The 19,601-nt window shown below is 46.2% G+C and overlaps 1 protein-coding gene across 8 annotated transcripts in view; it reads left to right on the top strand.

Annotated features, from left to right (window-relative positions):
• LOC139265520 (BCL-6 corepressor-like protein 1) overlaps positions 1–19,601 on the top strand; it is a 342,936-nt gene that overhangs the window by 194,605 nt on the left and 128,730 nt on the right. For 7 of the 8 annotated variants that reach the window (XM_070882537.1, XM_070882538.1, XM_070882542.1 and 4 more), the window contains one exon: positions 13,392–13,525. In XM_070882537.1, coding sequence (XP_070738638.1) covers positions 13,440–13,525 — 86 coding nt within the window. In that variant the 5' untranslated portion in view covers positions 13,392–13,439. Of the gene's footprint in view, positions 1–13,391; positions 13,526–19,601 lie in introns of those variants that run through there. The other variant, XM_070882544.1, reaches the window with a different exon arrangement.

The following is a 19,601-nucleotide window of genomic DNA, read 5'->3' as shown; positions in this document are numbered from 1 at the left end:
CAGAACCAGGGGTCACAGTCTAAGGATAAGGGGTAAGCCATTTAGGACCGCGTTGCGGAGTTGGAGCTGAGGGTGGATTCACTCTGGAGCATCCACGATGCTGAGAATGACGTGAGTAGCACGTGTAGTGAGTTGGTCGTACCGCAGGGAAAGGGTCCACAGCCAGATAGGGAATGGAAGACCAACAGGAAGAGCAGTGCAAGGAAGGTAGTGCAGGGGTCCCTTGTGGTCATCCCCCTGCAAAACAGATACACTGCTTTGGGTACTGTTGAGGGGGATGACTCATCAGGGGAGGGCAGCAGCAGCCAAGTTCATGGCACCGTGGCTGGCTCTGTTGCACAGGAGGGCAGGAAAAAGAGTGGGAGAGCGATAGTGATAGGGGACTCAATTGTAAGGGGAATAGATAGGCGTTTCTGCGGCCGCAACCGAGACTCCAGGATGGTATGTTGCCTCCCTGGTGCAAGGGTCAAGGATGTCTCTGAGCGGGTGCAGGACATTCTTAAAAGGGAGGGAGATCAGCCAGTTGTCGTGGTGCACATTGGTACCAACGATATAGGTAAAAAAAAAAGGGATGAGGTCCTACGAAACGAATTTAAGGAGCTAGGAGCTAAATTAAAAAGTAGGACCTCAAAAGTAGTAATCTCGGGATTGCTACCAGTGCCACGTGATAGTCAGAGTAGGAATCGCAGGATAGCGCAGATGAATACGTGGCTTGAGCAGTGGTGCAGCAGGGAGGGATTCAAATTCCTGGGGGAGGTGGGGCCAGTACAAGCCGGACGGTCTGCACCTGGGCAGGACCGGAACTAATGTCCTAGGGGGAGCGTTTGCTAGTGCTGTTGGGGAGGAGTTAAACTAATATGGCAGGGGGATGGGAACCAATCCAGGGAGACAGAGGGAAACAAAAAGGAGACAAAAGCAAAAGACAGAAAGGCGATGAAGAAAAGTGGAGGGCAGAGAAACCCAAGGCAAAGAACAAAAAGGGCCACTGTACAGCAAAATTCTAAAAGGACAAAGGGTGTTAAAAAAACAAGCCTGAAGGCGTTGTGTCTTAATGCAAGAAGTATCCGTAATAAGGTGGATGAATTAACTGTGCAAATAGATGTTAACAAATATGATGTGATTGGGATTACAGAGACGTGGCTCCAGGATGATCAGGGCTGGGAACTCAACATCCAGGGGTATTCAATATTCAGGAAGGATAGAATAAAAGGAAAAGGAGGTGGGGTAGCATTGCTGGTTAAGGAGGAGATTAATGCAATAGTTAGGAAGGACATTAGCTTGGATGATATGCAATCTATATTGGTAGAGCTGCAGAACACCAAATGGCAAAAAACGTTCGTGGGAGTTGTGTACAGACCTCCAAACAGTAGTAGTGATGTTGGGGAGAGCATCAAACAGGAAATTAGGGGTGCATGCAATAAAGGTGCAGCAGTTATAATGGGTGACTTTAATATGCACATAGATTGGGCTAACCAAACTGGAAGCAATATGGTGGAGGAGGATTTCCTGGAGTGCATAAGGGATGGTTTTCTAGACCAATATGTCGAGGAACTAACTTGGGGGGAGGCCATCTTAGACTGGGTGTTGTGTAATGAAAGAGAATTAATTAGCAATCTCGTTGTGCGAGGCCCCTTGGGGAAGAGTGACCATAATATGGTGGAATTCTGCATTAGGATGGAGAATGAAACCGTTAATTCAGAGACCATGGTCCAGAACTTAAAGAAGGGTAACTTTGAAGGTATGAGGCGTGAATTGGCTAGGATAGATTGGCGAATGATACTTAAGGGGTTGACTGTGGATGGACAATGGCAGACATTTAGAGACCGCATGGATGAACTACAACAATTGTACATTCCTGTCTGGCGTAAAAATAAAAAAGGGAAGGTGGCTCAACCGTGGCTATCAAGGGAAATCAGGGATAGTATTAAAACCAAGGAAGTGGCATACAAATTGGCCAGAAATAGCAGCGAACCCGGGGACTGGGAGAAATTTAGAACTCAGAAGAGGAGGACAAAGGGTTTGATTAGGGCAGGGAAAATGGAGTACGAGAAGAAGCTTGCAGGGAACATTAAGACGGATTGCAAAAGTTTCTATAGATATGTAACGAGAAAAAGGTTAGTAAAGACAAACGTAAGCCCCCTGCAGTCAGAATCAGGAGAAGTCATAACGGGGAACAAAGAAATGGCGGACGAATTGAACAAGTACTTTGGTTCGATATTCACTGAGGAGGACACAAACAACCGTCCGGATATAAAAGGGGTCGGAGGGTCTAGTAAGGAGGAGGAACTGAGGGAAATCCTTATTAGTTGGGAAATTGTGTTGGGGAAATTGATGGGATTGAAGGCCGATAAATCCCCAGGGCCTGATGGACTGCATCCCAGAGTACTTAAGGAGGTGGCCTTGGAAATAGCGGATGCATTGACAGTCATTTTCCAACATTCCATTGACTGGATCAGTTCCTATGGAGTGGAGGGTAGCCAATGTAACCTCACTTTTTAAAAAAGGAGGGAGAGAGATAGCAGGGAATTATAGACCGGTCAGCCTGACATAGGTAGTGGGTAAAATGATGGAATCAATTATTAAGCATGTCATAGCAGTGCATTTGGAAAGAGGTGACATGATAGGTCCAAGTCAGCATGGATTTGTGAAAGGGAAATCATGCTTGACAAATCTTCTGGAATTTTTTGAGGATGTTTCCAGTAGAGTGGACAAGGGAGAACCAGTTGATGTGGTATATTCAGAAGGCTTTCGACAAGGTCCCACACAAGAGATTAATGTGCAAAGTTAAAGCACATGGGATTGGGGGTAGTGTGCTGACATGGATTGAGAACTGGTTGTCCGACAGGAAGCAAAGAGTAGGAGTAAATGGGTACTTTTCAGAATGGCAGGCAGTGACTAGTGGGGTACCGCAAGGTTCTGTGCTGGGGCCCCAGCTGTTTACACTGTACATTAATGATTTAGACGAGGGGATTAAATGTTAGTATCTCCAAATTTGCGGATGACACTAAGTTGGGTGGCAGTGTGAGCTGCGAGGAGGATGCTATGAGGCTGCAGAGCGACTTGGATAGGTTAGGTGAGTGGGCAAATGCATGGCAGATGAAGTATAATGTGGATAAATGTGAGGTTATCCACTTTGGTGGTAAAAACAGAGAGACAGACTATTATCTGAATGGTGACAGATTAGGAAAAGGGGAGGTGCAACGAGACCTGGGTGTCATGGTACATCAGTCATTGAAGGTTGGCATGCAGATACAGCAGGCGGTTAAGAAAGCAAATGGCATGTTGGCCTTCATAGCGAGGGGATTTGAGTACAGGGGCAGGGAGGTGTTGCTACAGTTGTACAGGGACTTGGTGAGGCCACACCTGGAGTATTTTGTTCAGTTTTGGTGTCCTAACCTGAGGAAGGACATTCTTGCTATTGAGGGAGTGCAGCGAAGATTCACCAGACTGATTCCCGGGATGGCGGGATTGACCTATCAAGAAAGACTGGATCAACTGGGCTTGTATTCACTGGAGTTCAGAAGAATGAGAGGGGACCTCATAGAAACGTTTAAAATTCTGACAGGGTTAGACAGGTTAGATGCAGGAAGAATGTTCCCAATGTTGGGGAAGTCCAGAACAAGGGGACACAGTCTAAGGATAAGGGGTAAGCCATTTAGGACCGAGATGAGGAGAAACCTCTTCACCCAGAGAGTGGTGAACCTGTGGAATTCTCTACCACAGAAAGTTGTTGAGGCCAATTCACTAAATATATTCAAAAAGGAGTTAGATGAAGTCCTTACTACTAGGGGGATCAAGGGGTATGGCGAGAAAGCAGGAATGGGGTACTGAAGCTGCATGTTCAACCATGAACTCATTGAATGGCGGTGCATGCTAGAAGGGCCGAGTGGCCTACTCCTGCACCTATTTTCTATGTTTCTACGCCTACGCTGCACTCCCTCCAAAGCCTATACATCCTTCCTAAGATGTGGTGCCCAGAACTGCTCACAGTCATCATCATCAAAGGCAGTCAACTCTAGAAATGAGTCCTTAGGTGGCTGAACAGTCCAATATGAGAGCCACAGTCCCTGTCACAGGTGAGACAGATACTCATTGAGGGTAAGGGAGGGTGGGGCAGATTTGCTGCATGCTCTTTCCGCTGCCTGCGCTTGATTTCTGCATGCTCTTGGCGATGAGACTCGAGGTGCTCAGCGCCCTCCCGGATGCACTTCCCTCACTTGGGGTGGTGTTTGGCCAGGGACACTCAAGTGTCGGTGGGGATGTTGCACTTTATCAGGGAGGCTTTGAGGGTGTCCTTGAAACGTTTCCTGTGCCCATCTTTGGCTCGTTTGCCATGAAGGAGTTCTGAGTAGAGCGCTCGCTTTGCGAGTCTTTTGTCTGGCATGCGGACAATGTGGCCTGCCCAGCGGAGTTGATCAAGCGTGGCCAGTGCTTTAATGCTGGGGATGTTGGCCTGGTCGAGGACACTAATGTTGGTGTGTGTGTCCTCCCAGGGGATTTGTAGGATCTTGCGGAGACATCGTTTGTATTTCTCCAGTGACTTGAGGTGTCTACTGTACATGGTCCTTGTCTCTGAGCCATACAGGAGGGCGGGTATTACTACAGCCCTGTAGACCATGAGCTTGGTAGTAGTTTTGAGGGCCTGGTCTTCGAACACTCTTTTGTCAGGCGGCCGAAGGCTGCACTGGCGCACTGGAGGCGGTGTTGAATCTTGTCATCAATATCTGCTCTTGTTGATAAGAGGCTCCCGCGGTATGGGAAAGGGTCCACGTTGTCCAGGGCCATGGATCTTGATGACTGGGGGGGCAGTGCTGTGCGGCGAAGACAGGCTGGTGGAGGACCTTTGTCTTACGGATGTTTAGCATAAGGCCCATGCTTTCGTACTCCTCAGTAAATACATCGACTATGTCCTGGAGTTCAGCCTCTGTATGTGCGCAGACACAGGCGTCGTCCACGTACAGTAGCTCGACGACAGAGGTTGGGGTGGTCTTGGATCTAACCTGGAGATGGCGAAGGTTGAACAGCTTCTCACTGGTTCTGTAGTTTAGTTCCACTCCAGCGGAGAGCTTGTTGACTGTGAGGTGGAGCATGGCAGCGAGGAAGATTGAGAAAAAGGTTGGGACGATGACGCAGCCCTGTTTGACCCCGATCCGGACATGGATTGGGTCTGTGATGAATCCGTTGGCAAGGATCACAGCCTGCATTTCGTCGTGGAGCAGGCGAAGGATGGTGACATACCTTTGGGGGCATCCGAAACGGAGGAGGATGCTCCATACACTCACGCGGTTGACGGCGTCAAAGGCCTTTGTAAGGTCAAAGAAGGCCATGTATAAGGCACTGTTCCCTGAATTTTTCCTGCAGCTATCGCGCTGTAAAAATCATGTCTGTTGTGCCCCGTAGGGGACGAAATCCGCACTGTGACTCCGGGAGAAGCTCCTCGGCCACAGGGTGAAGACGGTTGAGGAGAACTCTATCAGCCAACTTTCCCAGTGGCTGATAGCAGGAAGATTCCTCTGTAGTTGCTGCAGTCGGACTTGTCCCCTTTTTTAAAGATGGTGACGATCACTGAATATCTGAGAGCTCCCGGCATGCTCTCCTCCCTCCAGCTGAGAGATGAGGTCATATATCCACGCCAACAGTGCCTCTCCGCCATACTTTAGTGCCTCAGCAGGGATCCCATCCGCTCCCGTAGCATTGTTGTTCTTAAGCTGTCTTACGGCTTTTTCTACCTCGTGCAGTATTAAGGTTTTATTGAGGTGTTGGCGGGTATCATGCTGCGGGATGGAGTTGAGAACACTCGAGACAATGACAGAGTCTCGATTGAGGAGATCTTCGAAGTGCTCCTTCCAGTGGGCCCTGACTGCCTTGGTGTCCTTGAGGAGAGTTTCCCCATTCTTGGCTAGCAGTGGGGTGGGGCCTTGGGAGTTTGGACCCTAGGTAGCCTTGACTGCGATGAAGAATCCTCGCACATCATGGCTGTCGGCCAGCTGGTGTATCTCCTGTGCTTTCTCCATCCATCACTTCTTTAGGTCCCGGGTTTTTTGTTGGATCTCAGCCTTGCGCCGTCTGTAATGCTGCTTTGCTGCTCCTGAGTTAGGTTGTCGCTTAAGGCTCAGAAATGCTCTGTGCTTGCGATCTCCTGATTATTCTCAACGAACTAGTCCTGGTGTTTCCTGGGTGAGTGACCGAGCGACTCTTCGCAGGTACTGGTTATGGAGGCCTGGAGGACAGACCAAGCGCTGTGAGCATTCTGCGTCTAAGGGTCATCATGGCACGCCAGGTTAGCTGTGAGGCACTGGCTGTATAGGGCTCTATTAGTTGGGTCTTTAAGTGCCCCGGCATTGACTTTTTTGCGGCACTACTTCTGCTGCCCTCTCCGCTTTGGGGCTATGTTGATGTCAATGATGGATCGGATTTGGCGATGGTCCATCCAGCAGTCAGCTCCTGTCATGGCGCAGGTGATGCGCTCATCCTTGCAATTCCTGGCTCTGACGATGACATAGTCAAGCAGGTGCCAGTGTTTGGAGCGAGGGTGTTGCCATGATGCCTTGTATTTGTCCCTTTGGCGGATCAAGTTGTTGGCGATGAAAAGTTCGTGTTCTAGACATTTTGTCAGGAGTAGGGTACCGCTGGAGTTGGCTCTCCCTACCCCCTCTCTGCCAATCACGCCTCCCCAGAGGGCTGTGTCTTTGCCGACCCTGGCGTTGAAGTCACCTAGGAGGCTCAGTTTGTCACAGTACTCCAGTTATGGTCTAACCAGGGCTTTATATAGCTGCAGCATAACATCTAACTCCTTGTATTCTCGTCCTCTAGATACAAAGGCTAGTATTCCATTAGTCTTTTTGATTATTTTCTATACCTGTTTATGACATTTTAATGATCTACGTACCTGGACCCTTGATCAATAGATTGTTGGATATTTATGGATTCAAGGGATATGGGGATAGTGACGGAAAGTGGAGTTGAGGTGGAAGATCAGCCATGATCGTATTGAATAGTAGAACAGGTCCGAGGGGCCCAATGGCCTACTCCTGCTCCTATTTCTTATGTTCTTGCCCCCAAGTCTCTTTGGCCATCCACTGTTTTTAGCTTTTCACCATTTAGAAAGTACCCTGTTCTCTCCTTTTTAGGTCCAAAGTGGATGACCTCACATTTGCGTACATTGAAATCCATTCACCACAGTTTTGCCCATTCACTTAATCTATCAATATCCCTTTGTAATTCTATGCTTTAATCTACAGTGCCACCTATCTCTGTGTCATCAGCAAATTTGGATACAAGGATTTATTAATAAACAATGGAAAGCCAGTGAATAGATTCAGCAGGCCAGGCAGCATTTGTGGAGAGAAAAACAGAGTTAACTTTTCAGGTGGATGACCTTTCGTCAGAACTGGAAAAAATTAGAGATGTAACAGATTTTAAGCAAGTCATCATCATAGCGGTACCCCGAAACAAGGATGACTCGCTTCCACGCCAAAAAAGGATGAGTTCACAGGTGTTTCAGTGAAGGACCCGAACTACATCCTCAAGGGTGGAAGATGCCTGTGCATGGATTTTTTTTAACGTGTGGTAGCCGTTGCACACCTGCCACCACATGGGCTTGACAGAGCTAGGTCCAGTGGCAAGGGTTACCCAAGACGACTGGAGACCAGCTCTGCTGCACGGATCTAGTGCGCACACACATCGCAATGTGGGCTGGCCCGTACTGCCAGACAAGTAGAGGCAGGGAAAGATGGGGGGGAGGGGAGGGGAGAACAAAAGGTCTGTGCTAGAGTGGAAAGCAGAAGAGATTAAATGACAACCGGGATGATGGTGCATGGTGAAAGGAAGTGGTAATGGGGCAAGTAAAGAAACAAAGGATGGGCTCCGAGGAGGTATAAATGGGAATATCAGAATCGTCAGCAATAACTGTGGTCCAATGCGAAATTGTTAAACTAAGTGTTGAGTCTGGAAGGCTGTAACCTACCGAATAGAAAGATAAGGGATGTTCCTTGAGCTTGCGTTGAGCTTCATTGGAACAGTGCAGGAGGCCGAGGACAGAGTGAGAGTAGGGCGGAGAATTAAAATGACAGGCGACAGAAGCTCACAGTTATGCCTGTGGACTGAATGGAGGTGTTCCGCAAAGTGTTCACCTAATCTGGGTTTGGTTTCCCTAGTGCAGAGGAGACTGCATTGTGAACAGCGAATACAGTATACTAAATTGAAAGAAGTACAAGTAAATCGCTGTTTCACTTGCAAGGAGTATTTGGGGACCTGAATGGATGTCGTGGATAGCACGTTCAGTGAGTTGGTCACACCGCAGGTAAAGGTTACACAGGCAGATAGGGGATGGGTGACCATCAGGCAGAGCAGGAGTACGAAGGTAGTGCAGGAGTCCCCTGCAATCATCTCCCTCCAAAACAGATACACCGCTTTGGATATTATTGGGGGAGATGGCTCACCAGGAGAAGGCAGCAGCAGCCACGTTCATGGCACCGTGGGTGGCTCTGCTACACAGGAGGGCTTGAAAAAGAGTGGAAGAGCTATAGTGATAGGGAATTCTATTGTAAGGGGGATAGATAGACGTTTCTGCGGCCGCAACTGAGACTCCAGGATGGTATGTTGCCTCACTGGTGCAAGGGTCAAGGATGTCTCGGACCGGCTGCAGGGCATTCTGAAGGGGAAGGGTGAACAGCCAGTTGTCGTGGTGCATATAGGTACCAACAATATAGGTAAAAAGCGGGATGAGGTCCTACAAGCTGAATTTAGGGAGCTAGGAGTTAAATTAAAAAGTAGGAACTCCAAGGTAGTAATCTCAGTGCTAGTCAGAGTAGGAAACGCAGGATAGCTCAGATGAATACGTGGCTTGAAGAGTGGTGCAAGAGAGAAGGATTCAAATTCCTGGGACATTGGAACCGGTTCTGGGGGAGGTGGGACCAGTACAAACCGGACGCTCTGCACCTGGGCAGGACCGGAACCAATGTCCTGGGGGGGGGTGTTTGCTAGTGCTGTTGCGGAGGGGTTAAACTAATATGGCAGGGGGATAGGAACCTGTGCAGGGAGACAGAGGGAAATAAAATGGGAGCAGAAGCAAAAGATAGAAAGGAGAATAGTAAAGGTGGAGGGCAGAGAAACCCAAGGCAAAAATCAAAAAGGGCCACATTACAGCAAAATTCTAAAGGGACAAAGAGTGTTAAAAAGACAAGCCTGAAGGCTCTGTGCCTCAATGCGAGGAGCATTCGTAATAAGGTGGATGAATTAACTGCGCAGGCAGCTATTAACGATTATGATATAATTAGGATTATGGAGACATGGCTCCAGGGTGACCAAGGCTGGTAACTCAACATCCAGGGGTATTCAACATTCAGGAAGGATAGACAGAAAGGAAAAGGAGGTGGGGTAGCGTTGCTGGTTAAAGAGGAAATTAACGCAATAGTAAGAAAGGGCATTAGCTTACATGACGTGGCATTTGTATGGCTAGAGCTGCGGAATACCAAAGGGCAGAAAACGCTAGTGGGAGTTGTGTACAGACCACCAAACAGTATTAGTGAGGTTGGGGATGGCATCAAACAAGAAATTAGGGATGCATGCAATAAGGGTACAGCAGTTATTATGGGCGACTTTAATCTACATATAGATTGGGTTAACCAAGTTGGTAGCAATGCGGTGGAGGAGGATTGCCTGGAGTGTATTCGGGATGGTTTTCTCGATCAATATGTCGAGGAACCAACTAGAAAGCTGGCCATCCTAGACTGGGTGTTGTGTAATGAGAGAGGACAAATTAGCAATCTTGTTGTGCGAGGCCCCCTGGGGAAGAGTGACCATAATATAGTAGAATTCTTTATTAAGATGGAGAGTGACAGTGTTAATTCAGAGACTAGGGTCCTGAACTTAAGGAAAGGTAACTTCGATGGTATGAGATGTGAATTGGCTAGGATAGAGTGGCAATTGATACTTAAAGGGTTGACAGTGGATAGGCAATGGCGGACATTTATAGATTACATGGATGAACTACAACAATTGTGCATCCCTGTCTGGAGTAAAAATAAAAAGGGGAAGGTGGCTCAACCGTGGCTAATAAATTGGCGAGAAAAAGCAGCAAACCTGAGGACTGGGAGAAATTTAGAATTCAGCCGAGGAGGACAAAGGGTCTAATTCGAAGGGGGAAAATAAAGTATGAGAGGAAGCTTGCAGGGAACATAAAAACTGACTACAAAAGCTTCTATAGATATGTGAAGAGAAAAAGATTAGTGAAGACCAACGTAGGTCCTTTGCAGACAGAATCAGGTGAATTTATAATGGGGAACAAAGAAATGGCAGACCAATTGAACAAATACTTTGGTTCTGTCTTCACGAAGGAAGACACAAATAACCTTCCGGAAATACTAGGAGTTCGAGGGTCTAGCGAAAAGAAGAAACTGAAGGAAATCCTTATTAGTCAGGAAATTGTGTTAGGGAAATTTATGGGATTGAAGACCGATAAATCCCCAGGGCCTGATGGGCTGCATCCCAGAGTACTTAAGGAAGTGGTCCGAGAAATAGTGGATGCATTGGTGATCATTTTCCAACATTCTACTGACTTTGGTTCAGTTCCTATGGACTGGAGGGTAGCTAATGTAACACCACTTTTTTTAAAAAAGGAGGGAGAGATAACAGGGAATTATAGACCGGTTAGCCTGACATCGGTGGTGGGGAAAATGTTGGAATCAATTATTAAAGATAAAATAACAGCACATTTGGAAAGCGGTGACAGGATCGGTCCAAGTCAGCATGGATTTATGAAAGGGAAATCATGCTTGACGAATCTTCTGGAATTTTTTGAGGATGTAACTAGTAGAGTGGACAAGGGAGAACCAGTGGATGTGGTGCATTTGGACTTTCAAAAGGCTTTTGACAAGATCCCACACAAGAGATTGGTGTGCAAAATTAAAGCACATGGTATTGGGGGTAATGTGCTGACATGGATAGAGAACTGGTTGGCAGATAGGAAGCAGAGAGTCGGGATAAACGGGTCCTTTTCAGAATGGCAGGCAGTGACTAGTGGGGTGCCGCAGAGTTCAGTGCTGGGACCCCAGCTCTTTACAATATACATCAATGATTTGGATGAAGGAATTGAATGTAATATCTCCAAGTTTGCAGATGACACTAAGCTGGGTGGCGGTGTGAGCTGTGAGGAGGATGCTAAGAGGCTGCAGGGTGACTTGGTTAGGCGAGTGGGCAAATGCATGGCAGATGTAGTATAATGTGGATAAATGTGAGGTTATCCACTTTGGTGGCAAAAACAGGAAGACAGAATATTATCTGAATGGTAACAGATTAGGAAAAGGGGAGGTGCAACGAGACCTGGGTGTCAAGGTACATCAGTCATTGAAGGTTGGCATGCAGGTACAGCAGGCGGTGAAGAAGGCAAATGGCATGTTGGCCTTCATAACGAGGGGATTTGAGTATAGGAGCAGGGAGGTCCTACTGCAGTTGTACAGGGCCTTGATGAGAACATAAGAACACACCTGGAATATTGTGTTCCGTTTTGGTCCGCTAATCTGAGGAAGGACGTTCTTGCTATTGAGAGAGTATAGCAAAGGTTCACCAGATTGATTCCTGGGATGGCAGGGCTGACCTAATGAGGAGAGACTGGATCAACTGGGTTTGTATCCACTGGAGTTTAGAAGAATGAGAGGGCATGTCATAGAAACATATAAAAATCTGACGGGATTGGACCTGTTAGAGGCAGGAAGAATGTTCCCGTTGCTGGGGAGTTCCAGAACTAGGGGTCACGGTCTAAGAATAAGGGGTAAGCCAATTAGAACCGAGATGAGGAGAAACTTCTTCACTCAGAGAGTGGTTAACCTGTGGAATTCTCTACCGCAGAGAGTTGTTGAGGCCAGTTTGTTAGATATATTCAAAGGGAGTTAGATATGGCCCTTACGGCCAAAGGGATCAAGGGGTATGGAGAGCAAGCAGGAAAGGGGTACTGAAGTTGACTGATCAGCCATGATCTTATTGAATGGCGGTGCAGGCTCGAAGAGCCGAATGGCCTGCTCCTGCAACTAGTTTCTATGGTGGGAAGGGAGGAGTTGAAAGGGCAGGTGTTGCATCTCCTGTGCTTGCATGGGACCGTGCCGTGGGAAGGGGAGTAGGTGTTGGGGGTGATTGAGGAATGGATAAATGATTAAGCTGGAAATGGCGGAGGAGATCCGTTGAATGTGGAAGCTCGTGGGGTGGATGGTGAAGTCAAAGGATCCCTATTATGAGTTGCTTATAAATTAATACAGGTAGTCAGGCTGCTTTCATTCAACATTATTTCTGGTCACCATGCAATACAGTTCAATCCCTTTGTGAAACATTAGTTAGGAATCAAGCTTGGTACTAGGAATAGAGCAGAACCATTATAACTGTTGAGGCTTATGGGTAATCTCAGTTAGGTGTGGAAAGTTTAAATCACTGCTTATTTTTGCCTGCCAACACAGAGGCCAGGTGTGAATGCTAAATGTTCATGATAGATGTGGATAGATGACATGTACAGAACGGAGAGATGGCTGCTTGCCGCTGAGTAGTAACTGGAAGACTTGTTCGATACTTGTGCTCACTGTCTCATATAATAGTGGGTGATTGGGGAGCCCTTACAAAAATTATACCCCAAATATCTGTCCAATTGGTGCATTTTGCATACAATCTTACCCTGTACTCTTAATTTAAAAAATGGTAAGAGATTTTAAAAAAAAGATTAAAACAATCCCAGAATACCATTTAACAAAAATGGAATATGACTATTTCTAAAACTTCACATCTTCCGGCTCATCATGAGCAACATCAGGGAGATCTGCTAGTTTTGAGGAAAATATACTGGATTTGTTTTAACTCTCATTTCTATTGTAATGGAGAACACCTATGTAAAATATTTCCAGTCTACAGCTTGAGTTCCAATTACATGTTTTCATCTGTTGACTTCCAGAGTGCCCTCAAATTTCAATAGTGACTCCGTTTTCACACTTTATTTGAATATACCTAGCACACTATGCATTGTTAGTGAAAATTGTTCGTGTTTGTTTATCAATCACAGACTGCAATTTTGCTGGTCTGGTACATTCTATTTTCAGATTCAGACTAGCAGTAAATGTTCTTCTGAAGTCTGATGGATCAATGGAAATAATGTATTACAAACTCTAATACTCTGTTCCTCCTGTTCCTATATGTTAAGTGTCAGGAATTGAATATTCAAATAGCCTTCCTCAGACCTGTACACTAGTTTTGGGTTGTAGGGAATTTTGACAGTCGGATCCTGCTTTCTAGATCTGCCAAAAAAAAAACTTCACTTCAGAATAGTACTATCATAATGTTGTACATCAGGCTTTGGAGCAAGAATGTATGCCAAATACATCTCTAGTTACTAATGGCTATCCTTTGTCATTCAGGTTGGAGCAGTGAAGGAGTGCAACTACTGGCATTGGTCTACACCTGTCATGCTTGCCACAGCCTCGCTGTACAACGGCGTTCACGACTGGACACAAACTGACCGAATCCGGATGTGTGGCATTAAGGAAGATAGGTGAGTGATACTGCGAATAAATGAATGAAAACAGTATTGTCTAGTCAAATCCACCTATCCACATTACATGTGCAAATTTACTGAACTGCAGCAGAAAAACATAATGTATAGGAACAGGAAAAGGCTATAGGATCCAACACTTTTTGCCTGATCTCAGTCCAACCTTTTCGTCATATCCCTCACTCTTTCCTTTCTCCAGAAACAATATATAGCACCTTTAACGTAGTGAAATATCTCCAGAGGTGTTGATGAGGCAAAGGTGGAGAGATCAGGAGAAGTGACCTAGATTGTGGTCAAAGAAATGGATTTTAAGGAGGGACTTCAAGAAGATGGAGAGGTTGAGGGTTTCAAGGAGGGAATTCCAGACCATAGGGCCCAGAATAGGAACAGGAGTAGGCCATACGGCCCCTCGAGCCTGCTCCACCATTTAATACGATCATGGCTGATTTGATCATGGACTCAGCTCCACTTCCCTGCCCGCACCCCATAACCCCTTATCCCCTTATCTTTTAAGAAACTGTCTATTTCTGTCTTAAATATATTCAATGTCCCGGCTTCCACAGCTCTGAGGCAGTGAATTCCACAGATTAACAACCCTCAGAGAAGAAATTTCTCCTAATCTATGTTTTAAATGGGCGGCCCCTTATTCTAAGATTATGCCCTCTAGTTCTAGTCTCCCCCATCAGTGGAAACATCCTCTCTGCATCCACCTTGTCAAGCCCCCTCATAATCTTATACGTTTCGATAAGATCAGCTCTCATTTTTCTGAATTCCAATGAGTAGAGGCCCAACCTACTCAACCTTTCCTCCATAAGTCAACCCGCAATCAACCTAGTGAACCTTCTCTGAACTGCCTCCAAAGCAAGTATATCCTTTCGTAAATATGGAAACCAAAACTACACGCAGTATTCCAGGTGTGGCCTCACCAATACCTTGTATAGCTGTAGCAAGACTTCCCTGCTTTTATACTCCATCCCCTTTGCAATAAAGGCCAAGATACCATTGGCCTTCCTGATCACTTGCTGTACCTGCATACTATCCTTTTGAGTTTCATGCACAAGTACCCGCAGGTCCTGCTGTACTGCGGCACTTTGCAATCTTTCTCCATTTAAATAATAACTTGCTCTTTGATTTTTTTTCTGCCAAAGTGCATGACCTCACACTTTCCAACATTATACTCCATCTGCCAAATTTTTGCCCACTCACTTAGCCTGTCTGTCCTTTTACAGATTTTTTGTGTGCTCCTCACACACAGCTGAAGGCAAGTCTGCTGATGGTGTGGTGAAGGGCGATGGGTGCACAAGATACCAGATTCAGAGGAATGGAAATTTCCATGGACTGGACAGGGGTGGGGAGGTGGATTGTAGTCCTGGAAGAGGTTACAGAGATAGGGAGCAGTGAGGCTGTGAAAAGACTTAAATATGAGGATGCAGATTTAAAATTTGGGAGCCAAAGTAGGTCTCCAAGAACGCGGGTGATGGGGAGTGGGACTTGGTGTGGTGTAGGATATGGGCAGCAGAGTTTTGAATGAGCTGATGCTTATGGAGGGTGGAGGATGGGATGAATAATCAAGTCTGGAGATGATAAAGACATGTATGAAGGTTTCAGAAGCGGGTAGACTGAGGTAGGGACAGAGGCTGACAATGTTAACAGTGGTGGAAGTTGGTGGTCTTTGTAATAGCAAGAGTATGGAGTTGGAAGCTCATTTCAGGGTTAACCAGGATATCAAGGTTGTGTACAGTCTGAGACAGTGGCCAAGGCATTAGGGTGCAGTCAGCAGTTCGTACTGAGTGTCTGAAGAAAGTGGCTTTGGTTTTCCTACAGTTTAGCTGGATGAAATTTTGACCCATCCATGTCTGATATTGACGAGCAATCTGACAGCAGAGGTAATGGAGAAGTTGAGAAGTAGTAAAGTAGAGCTGGATGTCATAAGCAGTCATGTGAAAACTGATCCCATGTCTGTAGATGATATCACCAAGGAACAGCATGTAGGTGAGGAAGAGGAGTGGGCCAAGCATGGATCCCTAAGGAACTCGAGGTGATGATATGGGGCCATTGGTAGAGATGCTCTGGCTAAACTTTAATTGGTAAGAATGGAACCAATTGAGGGCAGTCCTGTCGAGCTGGACAATGGCGGAGGATGGTGTGGCCAACAATGTCGAAGGCTGCAGAGAAGCCAATGAGGATGCGGGATAAGGAACCACAGTCAGAGAGAATGTTGTTGGTTGGAACTGTTTTGGTGCTGTGGAAGGGGCAGAAACCTGATTGGAGAGATGCAAACAGAGTTGTTGGGAAAATGGGCATGGATCGGAATGATTTTGGAAAAGAAAGGGAGGTTGAAGTTGGACAGAGGGGTGGAAGGGAAATTTTTGAGCAGAGGGTGATGACTGTGGTTTTGAACGAGAGAGTCATCGTGCTTGAGAAGTTATCATTTAAAGCAACTTGCATAGAGGCCAGGAAGGGAATTTTGGTGGTCGATAGAGCAGGAGGTAGGTCTCTTAGATTAGAACTTTGGGAGAACATAGAAGCAAAACTAAAGAGAGATACTGGTTCAGCGCTAGGGTCGAAGGGGATAGGAAGGAGGTTTGGCTGAATAAAGGGAAAGGGGAGGGGAAGCACCTGAGCAGATAGTCTCTCTTGGTGACTAAGAAATCTATGAGCTCCTCACGCTTGATAGAGGTGAGGTTAGAGGGGTGGCGAGAGAGGTTTAAGGAGACAATTGGTAGTCGAGAATCGGAGTCTCGAGTTATTTTTGCTCTCAAGGATGATCATAGAGTAGTGAACAATTCTGACAGGAGAGGCTAAGCCAGTTATACTCCAGGTGCACTTCGGTTTGTGACCCTTTGACTTGAGGGAGTGAAAATGAGGGCCTGACCAGGGGGAATGGGACAGGACTTTGAGATAGTGGAAGTTTTACTAGAAAAAATTCGGCTGCTTTGCCTTTTGGTCTCCAAGTATTAGAATATTTCAAAGTACCAATGATGTAAGTATTCATTGACCAAAAGAGGGGTGTGACTGTCATTTAGTTACACATAAGAACATAAGAATTCGGAACAGGAGTAGGCCATCTAGCCCCTCGAGCCTGCTCTGCCATTCAACAAGATCATGGCTGATCTGAATTATGTGTCAGAAGTGGGATTGACAATTTTGTCTGAGAGCTTTGTATGTACCAAGTAAGATGCTAGAAAATAATATTTATAAATTGCACAAGTTTCTTTGCATTTAGTGATCAAACTATCCCAACTCTGGGGTCACCTGCATATAATGCAGGGTTCCTTACATTGACTTTCATTGCTCTGACTTGGTTCAATAGTAGCCTCAGAAATTTACCTCAAGTTTATTTTCATCACTGTCTATCTTTGCATCTCTTAAAATGAGGTTAAATTAATTTTACTTGGATCCTTACTGGCTGGCAGAGTGAGAAAACTTTAATTTCATATATCGGGGTTGAATTTCAACTCTAGCCCAATGGGTTGAACTTCTCTTTGATGTCCGGTGAAAGAATAGTATTCTACCTTGTACTACTCCAGCCATCCTGTGTGGAGGGGAGCGGGCAGGTCGGAAGGCCTCCTCGTAGGACTGCTCCTGGGCGTGGCCAAGGGGGCCATCACCTGGTCCAGGCAGCGGGCGGTCAAGGGCCTCTCTTCCGCGGTTACATCCGGGCCAGGGTGTCCCTGGAGATAGAGCACGCGGTATCCACCGGTATGCTCACGGCCTTCGGCGAGAGGTGGGCGTCGGAGAGACTGGAGTGCATCATCACCCCCGGCAACCAAATTTTAATTTGAACTACATGTCTAAAGTTTAATTTGTCGAAATAAGTCGGTTTTAGTGCCCCCCCCCCCCCCCTGCCCTTTAGCCAGAGGGCACTTGTAAATTTGTGTTTTTGGTGCCCTCAAAGAAACAAAAAAAACAAAACAATGGGGCACTTGAAAAGTTTTTGGCGTGTGGACCCCCCCCCCCCTTTAATCAGGGGACACTTGATTATTGTGTCTACAAAATAGTTATACTACTCCAGTTCTTTAACAGGAGCACCGTATTATAAATTGCTTGATTGCAACAAGGATTTTAACTTACTAAAATGAATAATACCATTAATGAATAATTGAAAAGTTGTTCATTTAGCTGTTTGTAGGCTGATCAATACCAATTCATTCTCCTGCATTCAGTGGCTGTCTGATTAGAGGAATTGCTGTCATCCTATCATTATCTGTGCAATTGAGATAGGTGATGAGCATAAACACACTCTCAAATCAAATCTGGCTAACTGATTTTCATTTAAATTGTGGGTGGTTCTAATCTTGGAAATTTAAAAAACATTTTTTGTAGTAGCAGTAAAAATAAATTCACAGGGTACTGCAAGATCAAAAATGTGTCATTCGGCAACAATCAGCTGTAACATTGGCTAAATAAAACAGAATGGGAAGGAGTATTTTTAATCTAATAGCACTGAATGCCATCCTATGGCCTCCTTGATAAAATGCAACATCCCCACTGACACCTGGGAGATCCTGGCCAAAGACCACCCTAAGTGGAGGAAGAGCATCCGGGAGGGCACTGAGCACCTCGAGTCTCGTCGTCGAGAGCACACAGAAAGCAAGCGCAGGCAGTGGAAAGAGCGTGCGGCAAACCCTGTCCCACCCACCCTTTCCCTCAACGACTGTCTGTCCCACCTGTGACAGAGACTGTAATTCCCATATTGGACTGTTCAGTCACCTAAGAACTCACTTTTAGAGTGGAAGCAAGTATTCCTCAATTCCTCATTAACTGATCTACTTTATTAGAGATCAAAAAAAACTCTGAGGTACAATTAGTTACCATAAACTGTAAAAGTATTTCAAATCAAAGCAAACCCTATTCCCCACTTAAACACTGGTCTACCAGAGTTTAGGAATAGACTCCACAGAGGGGGCTGAAAGGGGATGTGACAAAAATTAAGCATCTTTGTCTTTAATGTATGATGGTATTGGCTTCTTTCTTTCTGTCACAATGCATATGGGGTTTAGAAAAAAACATTCACAAACAAATTCCCAGCTTGTTTTGACACTAGCTCCAAAATATAAATGTTAGCCCTAAATTTGCTCTGATCGTGATCTCGGAGGTTGCACCAAGGTTGGGCCTGACAATGCTGACCGTGCTGGCAGTTTGAGAGGTCACTGGGTCACCTCATTTGTATGGGGCAGGGAGGCACAAACACCACTTCCGATGTGCCTATGGTGCCCGCCTGCCCATATCAATTAAAACTTGCTCACCCTTGGGGGGTGGGGTGTTGCCAGCAGCCGCACCCCCCTCCGCCCCCCAAGCACGACTCTGATCAGCCCCCGCCAAACAATGACATTTGTTTATAAAAATGCTTCCTCATCAGAGGCCCAAGCCGGTCGGGCCTACGCGTGCTCTTCTGGACACTGGTACATCTCATGTCATTGGGCATACAGTTGCAATGCCAGGTCCCCTTCCAAATCCAGGAGTGGGAACACCCAGCTTAGGGACTCCCTACCTCTGGCCTGTCATTTGCCTTGTATGGGGCAGATGGAACTTCACTACAGAAACTCCACGGTATTATAGAAATGACAAAGACATGGCATAACTGGGTCTCTGGCAGATCCCCCAGGAATTTCAACAGCAACAACAACTTTTTATTTATACAGCATCTTTAACGTAGTAAAACATCCCTAGGCGCTTTACAACAGTGTTACAAGACAAAACCAATAAATTTGACACCGAGCCACATAAAAGAAATGACGGCAATGACCAAAAGATTGGTTAAAGAGGTAGATTTTAAGGAGGGTAGTGAGGTTTAGGGCGGGAGTTCCAAAGCTGAGGGCCCAAACAGCTGAAGGCTCGGCCATCGATGGTTGAGTAGTTATAATGAGGGATGCTCAAGAGGGCAGAATTTGAGGAACGCAGACATCTTGTGGGGTTGTGAGGCTGAAAAAGATTAGAGCCAGAGAGGGGCAAGGACATGGAGAAATTTGTAAACAATGATGAGAACATGGAAATCGAGGCATTAACCGGGAGCCAGTGTAGGTCAGCAAGCACAGGGGTCATGGGTGATCGTGACTTGGTGCGAGTTAGGACA

Source organism: Pristiophorus japonicus, chromosome 6, assembly GCF_044704955.1.
Source record: "Pristiophorus japonicus isolate sPriJap1 chromosome 6, sPriJap1.hap1, whole genome shotgun sequence".
Taxonomy (NCBI): domain Eukaryota; kingdom Metazoa; phylum Chordata; class Chondrichthyes; family Pristiophoridae; genus Pristiophorus; species Pristiophorus japonicus.
The sequence above is the reverse complement of the archived record's forward strand: the minus strand, read 5'-3'. Positions and strand labels throughout refer to the sequence as shown.